The following is a 19222-nucleotide window of genomic DNA, read 5'->3' as shown; positions in this document are numbered from 1 at the left end:
CTGGGTGGGGCAGAGACGGTTTGGATGGGTACCAGGAGGGCTGGGTGGAGGATGTAAGGGGGTTAGTGGGATGGCCATTAGATGTCGTTCGGATGTTTGGTAGCTCGAGTGCTGTTTAAATGGTTTCGGAGGAAGTAGGCCTGTGGCGAGCTGGGTGGGGTGTTCAGTGGTCTATCCCTAACCAGAAGGGTGGTGGTCGGGGCCGTATTTCTCTGCGTCCTCCTCCAGGCGGTCAGGACCACGGAAGGGGACCAGACGAGGGGTCAGATGGAGTGGGAATTTGAGCCAGAATGGCCCATTGTCCTGGGGCCACCGGCTGCTCTGCTGGGTCGGAGGGAATAGAACACGGGCCTGGGAGTCAGAAAGACCTGGCCTCTAATCCTGGCTCTGCCACTTGTCTGCTTCCTGACTGGGCATGTCAATTCACTTCTCTGTGCCTCAGTACCTCATCTGTAAAACGGGAGTTGATTGTGAGCCCCAGGTGGGACAGGGACTGTGTCCAACCTGATTAACTTGTATCCATCTCATCACTTAGTACAGTGCCTGTCTCATAGTAAGCACTTGATAAATACCACCATTATTATTAGTGTTATTATTATCCTACCCTGGTGATTTTGCTCTAAGCCCCCACTCTGTCCAGGGGGTGCCTCCCCTTCTCCCGGTGGACAGAGGGTCCTTGGAGTAGGCCAGGGGCCTGCTATTCATCCCTCCCCCTTCTTCCGGCTCGGGGCTATTCCTGGACCATCTCCGGGTAAGATGGGCTCGATCAGAGTGGAGCGTTGGGGCAGTCTGCGGTGCCCCTTCCCAGTGTCCAGCTCGGAACAAACCCCTGGCCCCTCCTGGATATGACCCCGGGGGGGGGGTGGTAAGTAACTCCCACCCCCGAGGAGCCCTCTCAGTGCCACAAGCCCTGCAGCAGCATCTGTCCCCAATCGCCTGTAGTCAAGAGCAGGGCCAGAGGCCTGAGTTTTTGTATCTGCAGCCCAACCGACCACTCTGGCCAACGGCAGGAGTTTCCCACATCCTGCTGGGAGAATTGAGCCCCTGGGGGCGAGGATGGGCAGTAGGGGACCCCAGCCTCCTGGGTTCTTGGAATGAAGCAGGGGAGTAAGCCTGGGAGTGGGGGGCAGGGTGCATTGGAGGGGGATGGGGTTCAGAGAGGAGCTGGAACCCCCTTGGGGGCGCCTGGAACACCGGAGAGGAGTCTAGACAATGAGCTTATTTTGGGCAGGGAACGTGTCTGTTACACTGGTGTAGTGTACTCTCCCAAGCGCTTAGTACAGTGCTTTGCACACAGTAAGTGCTCAGCAAATACGACTGACTGACTGTAGGGCCTGAGATCTGCTCAGAAGTGACCCTTCCCACCTTTCTTCCCATTTCCCTCCCCCACCCCCTTCCCTCTCCTCCCATTCAGTGGTTCCGTGGTGTTTATTGAGGGCCTACCCCGTACCCGGTACTAAACGCTTGGATTGTACAATACGATAGAGTTGACGGACGAGATCCCTTCCCTCTCCTCCCCTCCCTGTCCCCTTCCCCTATTTCCCGTCCCCGCCCCCGGGAGGGGAAGTTTGAGGCGGCCAGCAGCTGCTGTGGCGGCGGGCGGTGAGTAGGCAGCAGGCGGTGGACAGCAGGCAGTGGGTTTCGGGGTCTCTCTCTCTCTCTTTCTCTCTCTCTCCCTCTCTCCTGGGGTCCGGGGTTCCTGCGGCCCCGCCCCCTCCCCGCGGGCGTAGACAGGGTGGGCGGGACCGGACCGCGAGGAGCCGGGAGTCCGGAGCCCCAGCGCGCCTAGAGCAGGTGGAAGGCGGCCGACCGGACGGACGTAGGACTCCCGGCTCAGCCTCGGTCCTCCCTCCTTCTCCACCACCACCATCTCCTCCTCCCGCCCAGCACAGCCTGCAGGGTACCCAAGCAGGGCAGGACCACTTCCTCGAGGGCAACACGACTTGGGGTGAGCTGGATTCTCGACTCTACCCGCGTTCCCCTCACCTGGGATCTTCAGGCATCCCCCTGCCTGCCCCGCCCCCAATCCCATCCCCCTGGGGTGACGCACCCCTCTTCTTCGGTCCCCCAGCCGGCCTGGGTGTCCCCCGTCCCTTCGGTCCTGCCCTCTTGAAGAACTGATCAGGCCTGGCCAAGACAGGGCTCCTACCCCTCTGCCCGGGCCCGTTCCCCCCGTCCACCGGGGAGGGATGCAGCCACGTGTCCTTCGGGGCGTCTCCGGGCTCTCCCTCACCCTCCTGTGTGTGGGGCTCCTCTCTGTGAGGCACCGGGAAGGTCGGGGGGAGCCGGGAGAAGCCCGGGGGCTGGACTGGGGGACCCCCGGACACCAGAGGAAGACCCTTCCGGCGGGCACCGAGGACGACGGCGGGCAAGAAGGGACCGAGGGCCTGGCGCTCGGGGACGTGTTCGTCGCCGTCAAGACCACCAGGCGGTTCCACCAATCCCGGCTGGAGCTGCTGCTGGACACCTGGATATCCCGGACCCGGAAGCAGGTACCGGCAGGACGGGTCGCAGTGGATCGGGACTCCTGGAGCTCAGAGGGGGCCTAGGGGCCGAGGACCGGTAGACCTCAGCTGATGCTACTCTGGGCAGGGGAGGGACGTGGGGCCCGGCTGTCTCATGGCAGAGGCAGGGAATGCTGGGAAGCAGGGTGGGCACAGGGCAGTGAAGAACTTTGTTTCCCGGGGGATACCCCAGGGAGAGCTGGAGGCATGTCAGAACATTGCCCCCTCCCCTCTCCTCCACTTCCCAGGTATGGTGACTGGGCCCTGCCGCTAAAGTTGTTCTGTTGGCTTTGTGGATGTGGTGCCCCTGGGGGACCCTCTCCCTCTTCTGAGAGGACACCGCAGAGCCTCGTGGAAGGTGCTTGGTTCACCGACAGACCCCGTCTTGTCTTGGTGTCTGTCCCTGGCCCCGTTCTCTCTCCCTGGGCCTTGCCTCCCGGGTGGCCAATCTGCCTGTCTCTGTCTGTCTCTCACTCCTCAGTCTCTAGGCTGGATCCCAGGCTAGCAGTCCTGAGGTTTGGGGACAGTTCACTTCTTGTTTCATGCAGCCTTTCTCCTCAGCTGCTGCCCCTGCAGATCGGACTCTCTCTCCAGAACCCCTTGCCCTCTCTCTCCCCTCCTTCCCCTAACCTGATCCGGGCCTACTGCCTGCCTCTGCCCAGTTTAGGGGGTGTTCAGGTTGGTTTTAAGAGGAGGAGTGTTGAGGGGGTAAGGGCAGTCCCCCTACTTGGACTGACTCATAGAGACCCCTGCCTAGCTGTCCAGGGCTCGCTTCTCCATTCCAGGGCTCCAAGTTCCCCTTTGGTTAGAGGTTTCTCAGATAGGGCAGCCGGGGCTGGGCACAGCCCACGTCGGGTAGGTTCTCCTGGATGGGGAGGGGAGAGCCGGGAGAGAAGGAAGGAAGCCCTGTGGAGAGCGGGACCCAGCGGAACAGACTCCCCTCTACCCCCACCCCCGCCTGGCACTTCCTGGCGTCTGCTCTGGGCTGCGGAGGGGGCCGAGCCGGGGCGGGCGGAAGCCATGTTGTCGCCACCCTCCTGCGTTTCCTGTGGGGGTCATTTCCGAGGGCCTGCAGTACTTACTTCCCCCTGTACCCTTGCCTGTTGGGGGCTGGGGAGAGAAGAAGACTATCTCTTCCACACACCCCCATCCCCATCCCTCCCTGCTCTCTATCTCTGGGGGGCTTTAGGGACCCTTGGTCTGACCTCCGGCCAGGAGAAGGGACTCACCAGGGCTGTGGAGGGAAAACTCTTCCTGCCCTTCTCTGGGCCTGCTGGCTGTGGCCCGGGGACTCCTAGGCTCCCTAGGGGTGCTCAGTACTGGATGAGTGGGAAGGGTGGTAGCCAGGAGGTGACCTCTCTCTCCCCTGGGCAGGGGCAGATCCTGGATGCTGCCCCTGAGCAGGCTGGCGTGCTGGCTCATTCCCCTGGTTTAATACTTTCCTGGAAACTCACATGCAGTCTTGAGGATTCAGCTCCTCAGACACTTTCCACTGATCCCCCTTGGAAGGGGTGGCCCCCCCTTGGGGGGAAGGATTCTGCTCCTGCCCTGGTTCCCCCCCTCCCCACCCCCAGAGAGCCCCTCCCCGGGACATGTAGACTTCTGAAGGGGGAGGAAGTTTAGAGCTCATTATGGACAGAGAATGTGTCTGCTAATTCTCCTGTATTGTACTCTCCCAGGTGCTTAGTACAGTGCTCTGCACATCGCAAGTGCTCAACAAATATGACTGAGGAGACTGCTAGGAGAGGGACCCAGACCCTGAGGGGCTTCTGGGGTGACCTGGGCTGGAAGGAGGAACTCTGCAGAGAGCAGGGAAGGCCTACAAGACCCTCCTGGAGAAAGTGAGGTTGGGACTCCTGGAATACTCTGGGAATACTCCCCCCCTTTCTAGACTGTGAGATCATTGTGGGTAGGGATTGTCACTGTTTATTATTGTACTCTCCCAGGTGCTTAGTACAGTGCTCTGCACATCGTAAGTGCTCAACAAATATGATTGAGGAGACTGCTAGGAGAGGGACCCAGACCCTGAGGGGGCTTCTGGGGTGACCTGGGCTGGAAGGAGGAACTCTGCAGAGAGCAGGGAAGGCCTACAAGACCCTCCTGGAGAAAGTGAGGTTGGGACTCCTGGAATACTCTGGGAATACTCCCCCCCTTTCTAGACTGTGAGATCATTGTGGGTAGGGATTGTCACTGTTTATTTTTATACTTTCCCAGAGCTTAGTACAGTGCTCTGCCCACAGTAAGCGCTTAATAAATACGCTTAATTGGTGAATGAATGGACACTGAATACAGCGGGGGCCCCTCTTCCCAGCACTCACACTCTGAACTTAGCATCCTCTTGCCATCCCTACTAACTGGGAATTGGGGTATGGTCCCCTACCTTCCCCCTCGTCCAGGAGCCATTTAGGCGCAGATTATGGTATCGGTTAAGTGCTTACTATGTGCAAGGCACTGTATTGACCGCTGCGATGGATACAGGCAAATCGAGTTGGACCCAGTCCCTGTCCCACGTGGGGCTCACAGTCTCAATCCCCATTTTACAGATGAGGTAACTGAGGCACAGAGAAGTTAAGTGACTTGCCAGACAGCAGACAAGTGGTGGAGTCAGGATTAGAACCCATGACCTTCTGACTCCCAGTCCCATGCTCTATCTACTCTGCCATGCTGGGTAGACAAGGACTCCTCCCCAGAGCCGGGCATCAGGGCAGGATCGGTTGCTTAGTGTTGAGGTGGGGGGGGCGTTGGTGGCATCTCCTCGACTCTCCTGCTCTTTCCCCCTCCCTCCCTTCTTCCTTCCTACCCACACCTACCTTCGGGTCCCCGCAGCTCGGCCCAGACAGATAGATCCACCCCAGAGGAGTAGCTTGTGTGGGAATGGGGTCAGGCACTGGGGGATAAGAGGGCTTAGCAGAGAGCGAGAGGCCACTCCTAATTTGTTTGACCCCTTGGGCCCTGGAGTCTGGCCCCAGAGTGACTTCTCAGCCCTTCTTCTGTCATATCCCGGCCTCTCCTGTCCAGTAGCAAGGTGTGAGGGGGTTGTGGGGCTGGGTGCCCAGGTTTCTGCCTTCTGGAAGAGCACATAGGAGGCTCTGAGGCCTCCAGGCCCACCCCAAGGCTTCCAGGAGTTAACTCCTCAGAGCGGAGCCCTCCGACTCACCCCCAGCCCCTCCCCCGGTCCAGTAGGCGCTGTGTTAAGTGTCCCGGTCAGCAGGTGGGGAATTGTGTACTGGGGCACTTGTGTAGGTCCGTTGCCCACCCGCCAGGCTGCTTTGGAGACCGGGAAGCCTGTTTTCCGCTCGAGGGAAGCCTTTCTCCTCCTCCCCGCGCACGCCCCTAGTCTTTGGGTGGGAGGGCGGGGCAGACAGACCCCATCCTCGGGAGCAGATGTTCTCCTTTCACTGGTCTCCCTTGGCTCAGAGCGGCTGGTTTCCTCTCTTTGTTGTTGGGCTGCCCTTTGACAGGTCTGCGAACGCTGGGGCCCCTCCCTCCCCTCTCCCTCCTCCCTTTCCCTCTATCCTCCCTCTTCCCTTTCCCTCTATCCTCCCTCTTCCTCCACCCTCCTAATGATAACTGTGGCATTTGTTAAGTGACTACTTAGTACCAGCCACTGTATTAAGAGCTAGGATAGATAGTAGGTAATCAGGTCAGGTCAGACACAGCCCCTCACCTACGGAAGACTCATGAGCGGCCGGCTGGGCCTTGAGACCTTCCCAGTGCCCCCCTGTGATGCTCCCTCCCCTCAAACTGGGAAATCCAAAGAACTGAGTGCTGGTTCTCATTCATTCATTCATTCATTCATTCATTCATTCATTCATTCATTCATATTTATTGAACTCTTACTGTGTGCAGAGCACCGTACTAAGTGCTTGAGAGAGTACAATACAACAATAAACAGACACATTCTCAGCCAAATGTGAGGCTGAGCCCCTTCATTTTTTTTTAATGGTATCTGCTAAGAGATTACTATGTGCCAAGCACTGAACTAAGCACTGGGGAAGATAGAAGCTAATCAGGTTGGACATAGCCCTTGCCCCACAGGGGCCTCACAGTCTTAATCCCCAATTTACAGATGAGGTAACTGAGACCCAAAGAAGTGAAGTGACTTGACCCCGGTCATAGAGCAGGCAAGCGGTGGAGCTGGGATTAGAACCCAGGTCCTTCTGACTCTCAGGCCCGTGCTCTATCCACTAAGCCATGCCGCTTCTCATTCTGTGTGTCCCGCTCACGTGGAAGCTAGGACCCCAGTCCTTCCCTCTGCCCCATCTCCAGAGCTGCCCCCTCCTCCAAATGTAGTCGTGGATCACCCTGCACTGCCCCTTGGTCTCATCGGTCATTCCCCTTCCCCTTGTCTACCTCTGTTTGCCTATCTGTGAATGGGCATGAGTGAATGAGGAGAAGTGAGAGCCTACTTATGGGAAGTGACCAGGGGAACAGAGCCCCAGATGCAGGGAGGGATGAGTCTGGGGCCGCACGGCAGGCATCGGGTTGGGTGGGGAGCAGAATGCAGGGTTTCCCCATTAGAGGTGGGGGCTCCCGCAGCACAAGTAGAGGGGTTCAGAGGAGGGACCAGGGCTAGGGCCTGGGCCGGAACATGGGCTGGGACTGGCTGAGCCTCTTGCCAGCCAAGGACTGGGCTGGGTGGGGATGAATTATTCCAAAAACAACCATGGAAGAGAAAAAGGAGGGAGCCGAGAGATTGACAATGAGGAGAGGGGGCCAGGGTCCCTCCCAGAGGAGAGCCAGCTGCGAGCCTGGGGGAAGGGGATTAGAGTGGGGAGGCAGAGCCAGAAATCTGTCTGACCTTCAGTGAGAGAGCAGGAGTCTGGCTCAGAGAACCGGTGGGGGTTGGGGGGGATCGTGCAGACCGGGAGAGTGCGTAGACAGGGGATGCTGGAGCTGGGAAGCTTATGCATGTGTCTGCAAGTGTGTGGAGTTGGGTAGATCTAGGTTTGTGTGAACCTGGAAAATTTACATGGATGTCTGCATCAATCAGTAGTATTCACTGAATCCTGCCTCTGTAGAGCACTGTACTGAGCTCTCACGGGGAGTACGATCGAGGTAATAGACCTGATCCTGCCTGCCAGGAGTTTACAGTCTAGCGGACTGTAGTGTGTGTTTGCGAGATATTTAAGGGTTTTGTGTAGACCTTCGCATAAGGTCCGGTGTGTAATGGGGTGTGTGTTGCTTGTGCGCATACTGAAATTCGAATAACTCTTTGGTGTTTATCAAAGGGGTGTATGTGTGTGTGTGCGCACGCGGGGGTGGGGGGTGTGCACCGGTGAAGATGGTGTGTAGATCCTGCGTGTGCCTATTAAAACCACGTGAGTGTCTGGGCTGCTGGTGATGTCTCAGAAAGTCAGGCTGGTAACGGCCCTCCGAATAACAGATGTCTGTCTGTCTGTCCCCGCTCAGACGTATATCTTCACAGATGGAGAAGATGAAGCCTTACAGGAGAGACTGGGTAATTCTGCACTGGGAGGGGCCGTGGCTAAGAAGATTCATCTCCCACAGAAGGGGGTCTCAGTAGCTCTTGGTCCAGACCCTGCCCTGGGACAGGGTCAGGGGGAGTGTCCCTCAGGGAAGATGAGGTTCTTGGGTTCTTCCGGTCACTGCCCAGCCCCTCCTTGAAATTGGGGCTGGGATCCTGGGTGTTTCTGGGTAGAGGGGTGACTTGGGTGGTCGAATTTCCCTTTCACCCTAAAAAGGGCCAGATTAGGGTCAGGGCCGGTTCTGGGAGGTGAGAGCTGAGGGTGGGGTTGGGGTGAAAGTCCACACTGCCCCTTTTTCCAGTTGGGGTGGAGGTCCTCGGGGTGGAAGCCGCCCCCTTCACTTGACTCTCTCTGCCTCTCCTCAGGGGCTCACTTTGTGGTCACCAACTGCCCCGCCGAGCACAGCCACCCGGCCCTGTCCTGCAAGATGGCGGCTGAGTTCGATGCCTTCATGGCCAGTGGGCTCAGGTGAGTGGATGGATAAATAAACAACAATCAGTTGTGGTATTTGTTAAACGCTTTTTATGTGCCATGGGTTGAACACAGTCTCTGGGAGTCAGAAGGACCTGGGTTCTAATCCCAGCTCTGCCACTTGTCTGCTGTGCAACCTTGGGCAAGTCACTTTCACTTCTCTGTGTATCTACCCTAGTGCTTAGTACAGTGCCTGCCACGTAGTAAGCACTTAACAAAACACTATTGAAAAAAGTTTCTGTCCCACATGAGGCAGGCAGTCCAAGTAGCAGGTATTTAATTCCCATTTTGCTGATGAGGAAACTGAGGCCTAGAGAAGTGAAGTGACTTGCCCAAGGTCATCCAGCAGGCAAATGGAGTTGGAATTAGAATCCTAGTCTTCTGACTCCCAGGCCTGTACTCTTTCCATTAGGCCATATATAGTATGTGTTATGCCCACCGGTACCCTGGTATTTTATCGCTCTCCTACCCAGTGGCAGGGGTTCGTGAGGCCCAGATGGCCCCGTCCCCCACCACGGTTCCCTGACCACTTCCTGTCTGGACTCATTGCAACCTTCTTCCTCCAGCTGGTTCTGCCACTTGGATGATGACAACTACTTGAACCCAAGAGCCCTGCTGAAACTCTTGTCCTCCTACTCCCCGGCCTGGGACGTCTATGTTGGCAAACCCAGCCTGAACCGGCCCATCCGGGCTTCAGAACCACTGCCCCAAAATCGCACGGTTCGTCCCTTCCCTCTCTGCTCCTCAGGCCGGGGGAGCGGGGGAAACTAGCTGGGGGCTCCTGAGGGAGAGGGAGGCCTGGGCATTCCGGATCTTGGGGCCACCCCTCCAAGGTTTTCAGGCAGGACTTCTCTCCCAGAGATGGTGGGTCTTCTTAGGCTGGGCAGGCCATCTTCTGAGAGTTCCTCCACCTCCTCGTAAGCTCGTTGTGAGCAGGGAATGTGTGTGTTTATTGTTATAGCATACTCTCCCAAGTGCTCTGCACCAAGTAAGTGCTCAATAAATACAATTGACTGACTCCCTGGAAAGATCCGGCCTGCCAGCTTCCCAGACTGACCATTTCTCCCCATCCTTGGGTCCAGTCCAGAGGGGAGCTAGACACACCCCAGGGCCTGTCCTTTCCGATGTGGGCCACGAGCTGGGCCAGGATCTTAGGAAGGTGGGAAAGTGGGAAGGTGGGAAAGCGGGAAGATGGGATCTGGGATCTCAACTTACTTGGGCTGGGTTGAACCTGGAGCTGTCCTTGGATGCACCCTTGGTTGACCATCCTTGCCTTTGTCCTCAGCCCAGGGTGGGTCCGGCTGCTGCCCACAAGGAAGAAGTCCTGGGATCCCTCGGGAAAGACCCTGCTCTCTGGCCGGCCACGTGGGGATCTGGGGCAGGCCATATCCTTCTTCCCCGGGCTCGGGCAGGTGCTGGGCTTTGCCAGAAGGGGCAGGAGGTAGAGAGGAGTGGGCATTCTCTTTAGTCTGACTGTGCTGGGGGCCCCAGGTTCGTTGGAGGGGGCACCAGGTGGGCCACTCACCCACCCCCTTTCCTCTGGCCTCCTCCCTCTAGAAGCTGGTCCGCTTCTGGTTTGCCACTGGAGGGGCCGGCTTCTGCATCAATCGCCGATTGGCTACCAAGATGGTTCCATGGGCCAGGTGAGTGGTGTGACCATGTGGACGGTGCGGGCCCGGCTGGGTGGGCCACAGTCACGGGCTCTGTATTCCATTAATTCCCCGGGGGGGTCTCACACTGCAGCAGGAGGGATTTGGGTGGGAGCTAGGAATTCGGCAAGGGTCGTCAGAAGGGGCTGGGCAGGGGAAATCACCGAAGGAGGTCTCTACCCTTGGAGATCACTGAGAGAAACAGAGCCCAGGCTTGAGGGCCGAGTTGGCTCAGATGCAGGGTACCCTGGAGACAGGAGAGTGACCTTTTATGGGGGTCCCGCTAATTCCGAGGTGGAGTGGTTTGTGGGGGCATACATGCGATTACATGCCTGCTGGTATGTATGGAAGTCCTTAAGGGCCCGTCTGTAAAGCGGGTGAGTAGCGATGAATGGGCAGGCTCGTGTGCACCTCAGAGCGCATGCTAATACGCGTGCAAGGAGCTCCAGTTACATATAAGCCAGGGGCCTCAGAAGGGCAGACAGCCGCCGCCTGAAAATGCCCCCTCCCTACCTTATCCCTTCCCCTCAAGACCCTCCTTCCGGCCCTGCCCTTCCCCCCCCGGACCCAGCTCAGCCAGTGTCCAGGCCCTCCCCGGCCCCCACAGGCCCCGAGCCCTTAGCCTCCCATCTCCTCGCAGCGGCCCCCGTTTCCAGAACACCTCGACGCTGATCCGCCTGCCGGATGACTGCACGGTGGGCTACATCGTCGAGTGCAAGCTGGGGGGCCGCCTGCTGCCCAGCCCCCTCTTCCACTCCCACCTGGAGAATCTGCAGCTCCTCCGGACCCCACAGCTCCCACAGCAGGTGAGGGATGGAGACGAAGGAGTGCTGCGCTTCAACTGCTCCCATATCTTCTTTCTCTCCAACCTCACATCTCCTCCTGCCTCCAGGACACCTTTAATTAATTTTTTTATGGCATTTTTTAAGCGCTTACTATGTGCCAGACACTATTCTAACCGTTGGGATAGATACAAGGTAATCAGGTTGGACCCAGACCCTATCCCACATGGGGCTCACAATCTTAAACCCCATTTTATAGATGAGGTAACAGAGGCTCCCTCTGACTTATCTACTCTCTTCTCCCACTACACCCTAGCTCACACCCTTCGTTCCTTTCAAGCTCAGCTCACTCTGCTTTGTTCTTCTTTCTCCCACTGCCATCTTATGCTCATCACCTCTCCCCTGCCTGAAATACCCTCCCCCTTCGTCTCTGGTACACATTCTTTCCCCCCTCCTCAGGTTACACTCAGCTACGGGGTCTTTGAGGAGAAACTCAACGTCATCGAGATTCCGGGTCCCTTCTCCCAGCAGGAGGACCCCTCCAGGTGAGTGATGAGCCTGGGTCAGTATAGGTAAAGGGGGTGGCTGTAAGGTCCTTGTGGGCAGGGAATATATCTGCTTATTGTTGTATCGTACTCTCCCAAGTGCTTAGTACAGTGCTCTGCACACAGTAAGCACTCAATAAATACAATTGAATGAGTATATTAGGGACGTTAGGGTGCTGGGAACCGTAGGGTGGACGGGTAGGGTAGGGACCTGGGAAAGGGGTGCTGGAGGGTAGGGTGGGTATGAGTTGGGGGAGATGTACTAGACAGGATGGGAAGGTGGTATGCGGGAGGGCAGTGTAGGGGGTTCTGGAGGAGCTGTGGTCAAAGGATTACACTCCCCCTCTTGTCCCTGGAGAATCCTGGCATTGAGTCTTCACTGTCCAGGTTTAGAAAGCCAGTCATGGCCCCACGTGATCCTAGCTTCCTGGAGGACCCAGCTGGCCTCCAGTAGATCGTTAATTAATAATCATGGTATTTGTTAAGCGCTTAACTAGGTGCCAGGCACTGTACTAAGCGCTGGGGTGGATACAAGCAGATCGGGTTGGACACAGTCCCTCTCCCATGTGGGGCTCACAGTCTCAATCCCCATTCTACAGATGAGGTAACTGAGGCCCAGAGAAGTAAAGTGACCGGCCCAAAGTCACACAGCTGACAAGTAGCAGATCGGGGATTAGAACCCATGACCTTTGACTCCCAAGCCCGGGCTCTTCCCACTGAGTCACGCTGCTTCTCATAATCCTTCCCCCACCCCCATCCAGCGAAGCAGCATGGCCTAGTCGATAGAGTGTGGGCCTGAGAGTCAGAAAGACCTGGGTTCTAATTCCAGCTCTGCCACTTGTCTGCTGTGTGACCTTGGGCAAGTCACTTCACTTCCTTGTGCTTCAGTTACCTCATCTGTAAAATGGGGATTAAGACAGTGAGCCCCATGTGGGACAGACCCGCTTTGCTTGTATCTACCCCAGTGCTTAGTACTGTGCCTGGCGTATAGTAAGTGCTTAACAAATACCACTGTTGTTGTTATTATTACTATTATTATTAACGGGATCCTCCTTGGGGGATGCCCTGGATTTCATTCCTGCCCCAACCTCTCTCCTCAGGTTCCGGTCCCTCCACTGCCTTCTCTACCCTGACACGGACTGGTGCCCGCAGCCGCTCACCCGGTGACCCCTGATCCTCCCTGAAACTGAGGTCACCCACTGCTCCGCCTTCCCCTGGAGGAAAAGGGGCAAAGGAGTCGTGGCTGTCCGGCCGCCCTCGGCGTCCCCCCTCCTCCACGCAGCCTTCCGGGCCCTGGGCTCGGGGGCAGAGCCGCCCGGCCCCGGAGAGGCTCGAGGGCAGGGGACTCCTCCATTGCCTCGCCAACCGAGAGGGCGGGAACGGAGGCTTTGCTGGACGGATGGAGCGTTTCCCGGCCCAGGTGCTCCGAAGCAAGATTCAAGGGGTGCTGGCGCTGGGGGCTTGAGGCTGCTTCACACCGACTCCCTGCCTCGCTGAACTCTGCAGGGTAGAAACGAGAGAGAGAGAGAGAGAGAGGAGAGAGAGAAAGAAAGTAGGAAAGAAAGAAAAGAAAGATTACAGGTTTCCAACCCGGAGTCTGATTTTCAAGGAGGTTGAGAAATGTGCCTTTGGGGGGAATCTCACCCCAACTACACCCAGCGGGTGAACTGTGCCCAATTTTAGGTAGAACCCACTCCCCTCCCTCATCCGTAACCTGCTGGCCAGGACCCCCGACCCTTCTGCCTTTCACCTCCCCCCACACCTCTGCAGGCCTCTGTCTCCTGGCCCTAGACACCTTGTTAGGATAAAGGGAGAATCAGCTGCCCGAGTCAGTTAAAATGACCTTTCTGTGGCCAACCACAGACCGCTGCATGCCACCCCCACGCTCGTTGTGGGCTGGGAATGAATCTGTTGTATTGTTATATTGTACTCTCCCAAGAGCTTAGTACAGGGCTCTGCATGCAGTAAGTGCTCAATAAATACGATTGATTGATTGGTGGTGGTGCATATGTGGGTGTGTGTGAACCCCTGGTCGGGATGGGGCGCGGAGACGCGGCCGGGGGATGTCCTCATGGTGGGCATCCTGGCCCTCCCTGTTTCCCCTCTGGCAGGTGGGTAGCACTCTTCATCTTCAGGCAGGAGCACTGGGGCGCAGAGATGCGGAATCTCTGTTTTAATCCCTATTTTCCAGATGAGGTCACTGAGGCACAGAGAAGTGAAGTGATTTGCCCAAGGTCACACAGCAGACAAGTGGCAGAATCGGGATTAGAACCCAGGTCCTTTCGACCCCCTCCTTCTGGTGTTATCTGACCCGTCTTCCCATAGCAGGAAGATGGGTGAGAGGAGTAAATTGAGTTTACGTAAAGGGCGCAAAATATGAAATTCAGCCAGGTTACGCAAATTGCGTATTTGTGCAAATTTCACAAAGTCCAGAATTTACCCATTCTTTGAGAAAATTGCATAAAGTACGCAAACTATGCATGTTTTTCAGGCATTGTGTAAATTACACAAAATGTGTAATTTTTTTTTAGCATGGCTCAGTGGAAAGAGCATGGGCTTGGGAGTCAGAGGATCTGGGTTCTAATCCTGCCTCTGCCACTTGTCTTCTGTGTGACCTTGGGCAAGCCACTTTGTTTCTTTGTGCCTCAGTTACCACATCCGTAAAATGGGGATTAAAATTGTGAGCCCCAGGTGGGACAACCTGATTACCTTGTATCGTTTAGAACAGTGCTTGGCACATAGTAAGCACTTAACAAATACCATTATTATTTTGTGAATTGCATAAAATACGCGAATTGCATACCTTGTGTGAATCTTGTAGATTACACAAAATATGTAGCCTATGCAATTCACATATAATTGGAGAAGCAGCGTGGCTCAGTGGAAAGAGCACGGGCTTTGGAGTCAGGGCTCATGAGTTCGAATCCCAGCTCTGCCACTTGTCGGCTGTGTGACTGTGGGCAAGTCACTTAACTTCCCTGTGCCTCAGTTCCCTCATCTGTAAAATGGGGATTAAGACTGTGAGCCCCACGTGGGACAACCTGATTCCCCTATGTCTACCCCAGCGCTTAGAACAGTGCTCGGCACATAGTAAGCGCTTAACAAATACCAACAATAATAATAATAATATATCGTATAACAGGTATGACAGATGCAAATTTGCGCTATTTGCGTAAAATGCAGCACATAATGTACGACCTTCTCCCACTCGGGGCTCCCAATCTATTTTATCCCCATTTAATAGAGAAGGGATCATTTTGCAGAGGTTAAGTGACTCACCCAAGGTAACACAGTATGCTAGAACTAGAACCCAGATCTCCTGACTCCTACTCTCGGTTTTTCTCCTATTATAAAGCAAAATTTGGGGAGAGATCCGGAGCTTGAGGATGCTGATGAGGAGGACTCAACTTATCTAACAGGCAAGTTGCTTGCCTCACTGCCTCTCTGTCCTCACACTTTTAAGTTTGTCATTTGCACTTTCCTTTATTTTGCAATTTTAACTTTCCGGCGTGCGGAGTGGAATCCAGTCACGCATGGATTCCGGATTCCTGGCCTACACTTTGGTTCCTTCCTTTATCTGGATGGGGGGAAGCCAGAGGCAGGGTTTACGATCTTGGGCCATCCCTGGGTCAACAGGATGCTTTGGGCCAGTTACCTTAGCCTCCCCCCAAGCCCGGAAACCCCCATCACCACGGCCCCTTCCACCTGTGCCTTTTCTTGGTACCTTTTCTAGCATTGACCTAATGAGCTAATTAGCTCACCCTAATGATCGCGGGGCAGCGTCCCCAAAAGAGGTGGGCCGAGCGGGTGAAGCCTAGCCCTCAAATGAGCCTAGCCCCGAGATGCCCAGCAACGTCCTTGTTGACCTCCCTGCCTCATTTACTCATTCAATCTTATTTATTGAGCGCTTTACTACGTGCAGGCCACTGTACTAAGCTCTTGGGAAAGTACAATGCAACATTCCCTGCCCACAATAAGCTTACAGTCTAGAGTGGGGGAGACAGACATCAGTACAAATAAATAAAATTACAGATATGTACATAAGTGCTTTGGGCTGGGTGGGGAGAAGAGCAAAGGGATAAATACAATTACAGGTATGTAGATAAATGTGTCCTGTCTCTCCCCACTCGGTCCATAGTTCACTCTGCTGCCCTGATCATTTTTCTACAAAATGTTCAGTGCATGTTTTCCCACTCCTCAAGAACCTCCTGTGGTTGCCCATCCTCCTCCACATCTAACAGAAACTCCTCACCATCAGCTTTAAAGCATTCAATCACCTCTCGAACCTTACCGAAGGCACACCTCCTCCAAGAGGCCTTCCCTGACTAAGCCCTCCTTTCCCTTTCTTCCACTCCCTTCTGTGTTGCCTTGATTTGCTCCCTTTATTCATCCCCCCTCCCAGCCCCACAGCACTTGCGTACATATCTTTAAGAAGCAACGTGGTATAGTGGATAGAGCACGGGCCCGGGAGTCAGAAGTCACGGGTTCTGATCCCGGCTCAGCCACTTGCCTGCTGGGTGACCTTGGGCAAGTCACTTCACTTCTCTGGGCCTCAGTTCACTCCTATATAAAATGGGGATTAATTGTGGTATTTGTTCAGCGCTTACTATGTGCCGAGCACTGTTCTAAGCACTGGGGGGTTGGGGTTACAACGGGGGACAACCTGATCACTTTGTATCCCCCCCACCCAGCGCTTAGAATAGTGCTTTGCACATAGTGTTTGGCACATAGTAAGCGCTTAACAAATGCCATTATTATTATTATTATTATTATTATTATTTAGTAAGGTACGCAAATTTCGTAACGTACAACACCTCCCCACCACCCCGTGGAATGACCGTAATTGGTGTAAATTTCAGAACAATGGTAATCTACTCCGTCTGCGCATTTTGGGCCATTTAGCCTGAAAATTTGGAAAAAATCGACCTAGATTCCGTGGGCTGCGGAGGGCAGCCGGGTGACGGGAATCAGAGCGATGCCGCATGCTACGTAAATTACGTAAGATCCACCCTTTTCGCACGGAGGAGCAGCGTGGTTTAGTGGAAAGAGGCCGGGCTGGGGACTGTGCGGGGTCGTGGGTTCTAATCCCACCCCCGCCACTTGTCTGCTGTGTGACCCTGGGCAAGCCACTTCACGTCTCTGTGCTTTAGTCACCTCATCTGTAAAATGGGGATGAAGACTGTGAGCCCCCCGTGGGACAACCTGATTACCTTGCATCTACCCCAGCACTTAGAACAGTGTTTGGCACATAGTAAGCGCTTAACAAATACCATCATCATTATTATTATTATTAATTCTCTGGCTCCTCTATGTGTCTGCTGTGGACCTTAGGAAGCAGCGTGGCTTAGTGGCAAGAGCACGGGCTTGGGAGTCAGAGGTCGTGGGTTCTAGTCCGCTCCACCACTTTGTCAGCTGTGTGACTCTAGGCAAGTCACTTAACTTCTCTGTGCCTCAGTTATCCCATCTGTAAAATGGGGATTAAGATTGTGAGCCCCACGTGGGACAACCTGATAACATTGTATCTATCCCAGTGCTTAGAACAGTGCTTGGCACATAGTAATCGCTTAACAAATACCATCATCATCATTATTATTACTTTTCTGGGCCTCGGTTACCTCGTCTGTAAAATGGGGATAAGGGTGTGAGCCCCATGTGGGACAGGGACCCTGTCCAACCTAACATATCTACCCTGGTGCTTAGAACAGGGCTAAGCATATAGTAAGAGCTTAACAAGAATCATAATAATTAATAATTTTTTAAACCAACTTCTTCCATGGCTATAGTCAGGATGGGACTTTACAGGCTGCGTGGGGAAGGAGAGGATAATGAGAGGTAATAATAGTAATCGTATTTATTAGGGAGGATTTTCACCGTGCCACAACCCATTCTGGATGAGGGTTGAGTCTTTTCTCCTTCCTCCTCCCCCTCCCACCACTGGGACCTCCTCAGCCCCCGCCCCCCAACAATGTATCAGACTGCCATGCCTGTTTTTAGAAACAGCGGCAGATTTGATAGTCGAGCTGACTCTCCAAAGGGAGGTAGAGAACAAGCATCTTGCCATCTGCTCCATTGTCCTGGAATAGCAGCTGGGGGTGGGGGTTGGGACAGAGAGGGAGAGGGGGGAGGAGGGGATGTGTGAGAGAGACAGAGATGCAGGAGGAGGAGGTGGGGAAGGAGGAGGAGGTGGAGGAGGAGAAGGAGAGAGACCATGAGGAGAGAGCTTCCTGCCAAGAAGCAGGGAGAAAGTTCCTCTTTAATCCTTCAGGTGTTTGTGGACATTGGTGTCCCAAATCCCAGTTCTCGTCCCCGCACTGTGTAGGACAGACGGGGTGGGGGGACGTCCTTTAGTGACTGAGCACCATCGTAAGACAGAAGAAATAGGAAGGAAAACACCAAGAAAGGTGAAGTCTGGGCTGCTTCTCCCCCAACCTCTCCCGCCATCCTCAGCCCTCCTCCTTCCCTCCAACAACTTGCTGAATAACAATAACAATAATATTATAGGAGAAGTAGCGAGGCCTAATGGAAAGATTCTGGGAATCAGAGAACCTCGATTTTAATCCTAGCTCTGCCACTAGTCCGCTGTGGGACCAGGGGCATGTCATTAACCTCTCTGGGCCTCAGATTCCTTATCTGCAAAATGGGGATTTAGACTGTGAGCTCCGTATGGGACCTGATGATCTACTCCAGTCCTTAGTACAGTGCTTGGCACACAGTAAGCACTTAACCAAACCATGATTATCTGTTAGTCACTTCACTTCTCTGTGTCGTCTCGCTAACCTACGAATAGAATGGGCTATGGAGAAAGTTTGAGGACAGTTTTGCCTAGAGGCAAGGGGTTGGTCCAGATGACCGTTTTTTATGGTATTTGTTAAGCGCTTACTATGAGCCAGACACTGTACTAAACACTGAGGTGGATACAAGCAAAACGAGTTGGACACATACGAGCTCATAATCTCACTCCCCATTTTACAGATGAGGTAGGTGAGGCCCAAAGAGGTGAAGTGACTTGTCCAAGGTCACACAGCAGACAAATGGCGGAGTCGGGAGGCGAACCCACGACCTTCGGACTTCCGAGCACTCTTTCCAAGTGCTCTTTCCACTAAGCCCATGCTGCTTCCCGCAGTTCTCCTAATCATTCCGTCTCGTAGTACTTCCCTTGCCCTCTCATCTCCCAGGCCCCCTGCCCTCTGGGGAGGGAGCTTCTCTCCCCTGGCAGAGGCTGAGATCTAGGAAAGCGTGGAGATCCCGACCATCCCTCGGTGGTCCAGAAGAGTAAAGAGAAGCAACGTTCAGCACCACGGTCAGAGTTTCCGTCCCTTTCCTCCATCCAGCCGCGCTGACACCAGACCCGTTCCCTTTTTCTTTTTAAATGGTATTTGTTAAGCTCTGATGAGGTGCCAGGCACTGTACTAAGCGCCGTGGTAGATACAGGTTAATCAGGTTGACACAGTCCCTGTCCCACGTGGGGCTCGCCGTCTTAATCCCCATTTTCCAGATGAGGTAACTGAGGCACGGAGGAAGTGAAGTGACTTGGAAGGAAGGTCACACAGCAGACAAGTGGCGGGGCCGGGATTAGAACCCAGAGCCTTCTGACTCCCAGGCCCGTGCTCTATCCACCAGGCCTCGCTGCTTTTCCCCACGGCCCTCCCCTGCCCTCTCCTCCGTGCAGCCGCACTGTCGCCGGGCCTGCTCTAGGGAGGACAGAACAGAAGCGGTGTGGTGTAGTGGGTAGAGCACGGGCTCGGGAGAAAACTCATGGGTTCTAATCCCGGTTCTGACCTT

The 19222-nt window shown here is 54.9% G+C and overlaps 1 protein-coding gene across 1 annotated transcript; it reads left to right on the top strand.

Moving 5' to 3' along the window:
* The first annotated feature begins 1622 nt into the window (after positions 1-1622).
* MFNG (MFNG O-fucosylpeptide 3-beta-N-acetylglucosaminyltransferase) lies at positions 1623-13424 on the top strand. The gene is made up of 8 exons (XM_001521579.4): positions 1623-2492; positions 7917-7965; positions 8359-8461; positions 9031-9184; positions 10022-10107; positions 10754-10919; positions 11355-11440; positions 12541-13424. Exons 1-8 carry the CDS (start codon positions 2190-2192, stop codon positions 12605-12607), a joined length of 1014 nt encoding a protein of 337 aa, XP_001521629.1. The 5' UTR covers positions 1623-2189; the 3' UTR covers positions 12608-13424.
* Positions 13425-19222: the final 5798 nt, after the last annotated feature.

Source organism: Ornithorhynchus anatinus, chromosome 14 (genome assembly GCF_004115215.2).
Source record: "Ornithorhynchus anatinus isolate Pmale09 chromosome 14, mOrnAna1.pri.v4, whole genome shotgun sequence".
Taxonomy (NCBI): domain Eukaryota; kingdom Metazoa; phylum Chordata; class Mammalia; order Monotremata; family Ornithorhynchidae; genus Ornithorhynchus; species Ornithorhynchus anatinus.
The sequence above is the reverse complement of the archived record's forward strand: the minus strand, read 5'-3'. Positions and strand labels throughout refer to the sequence as shown.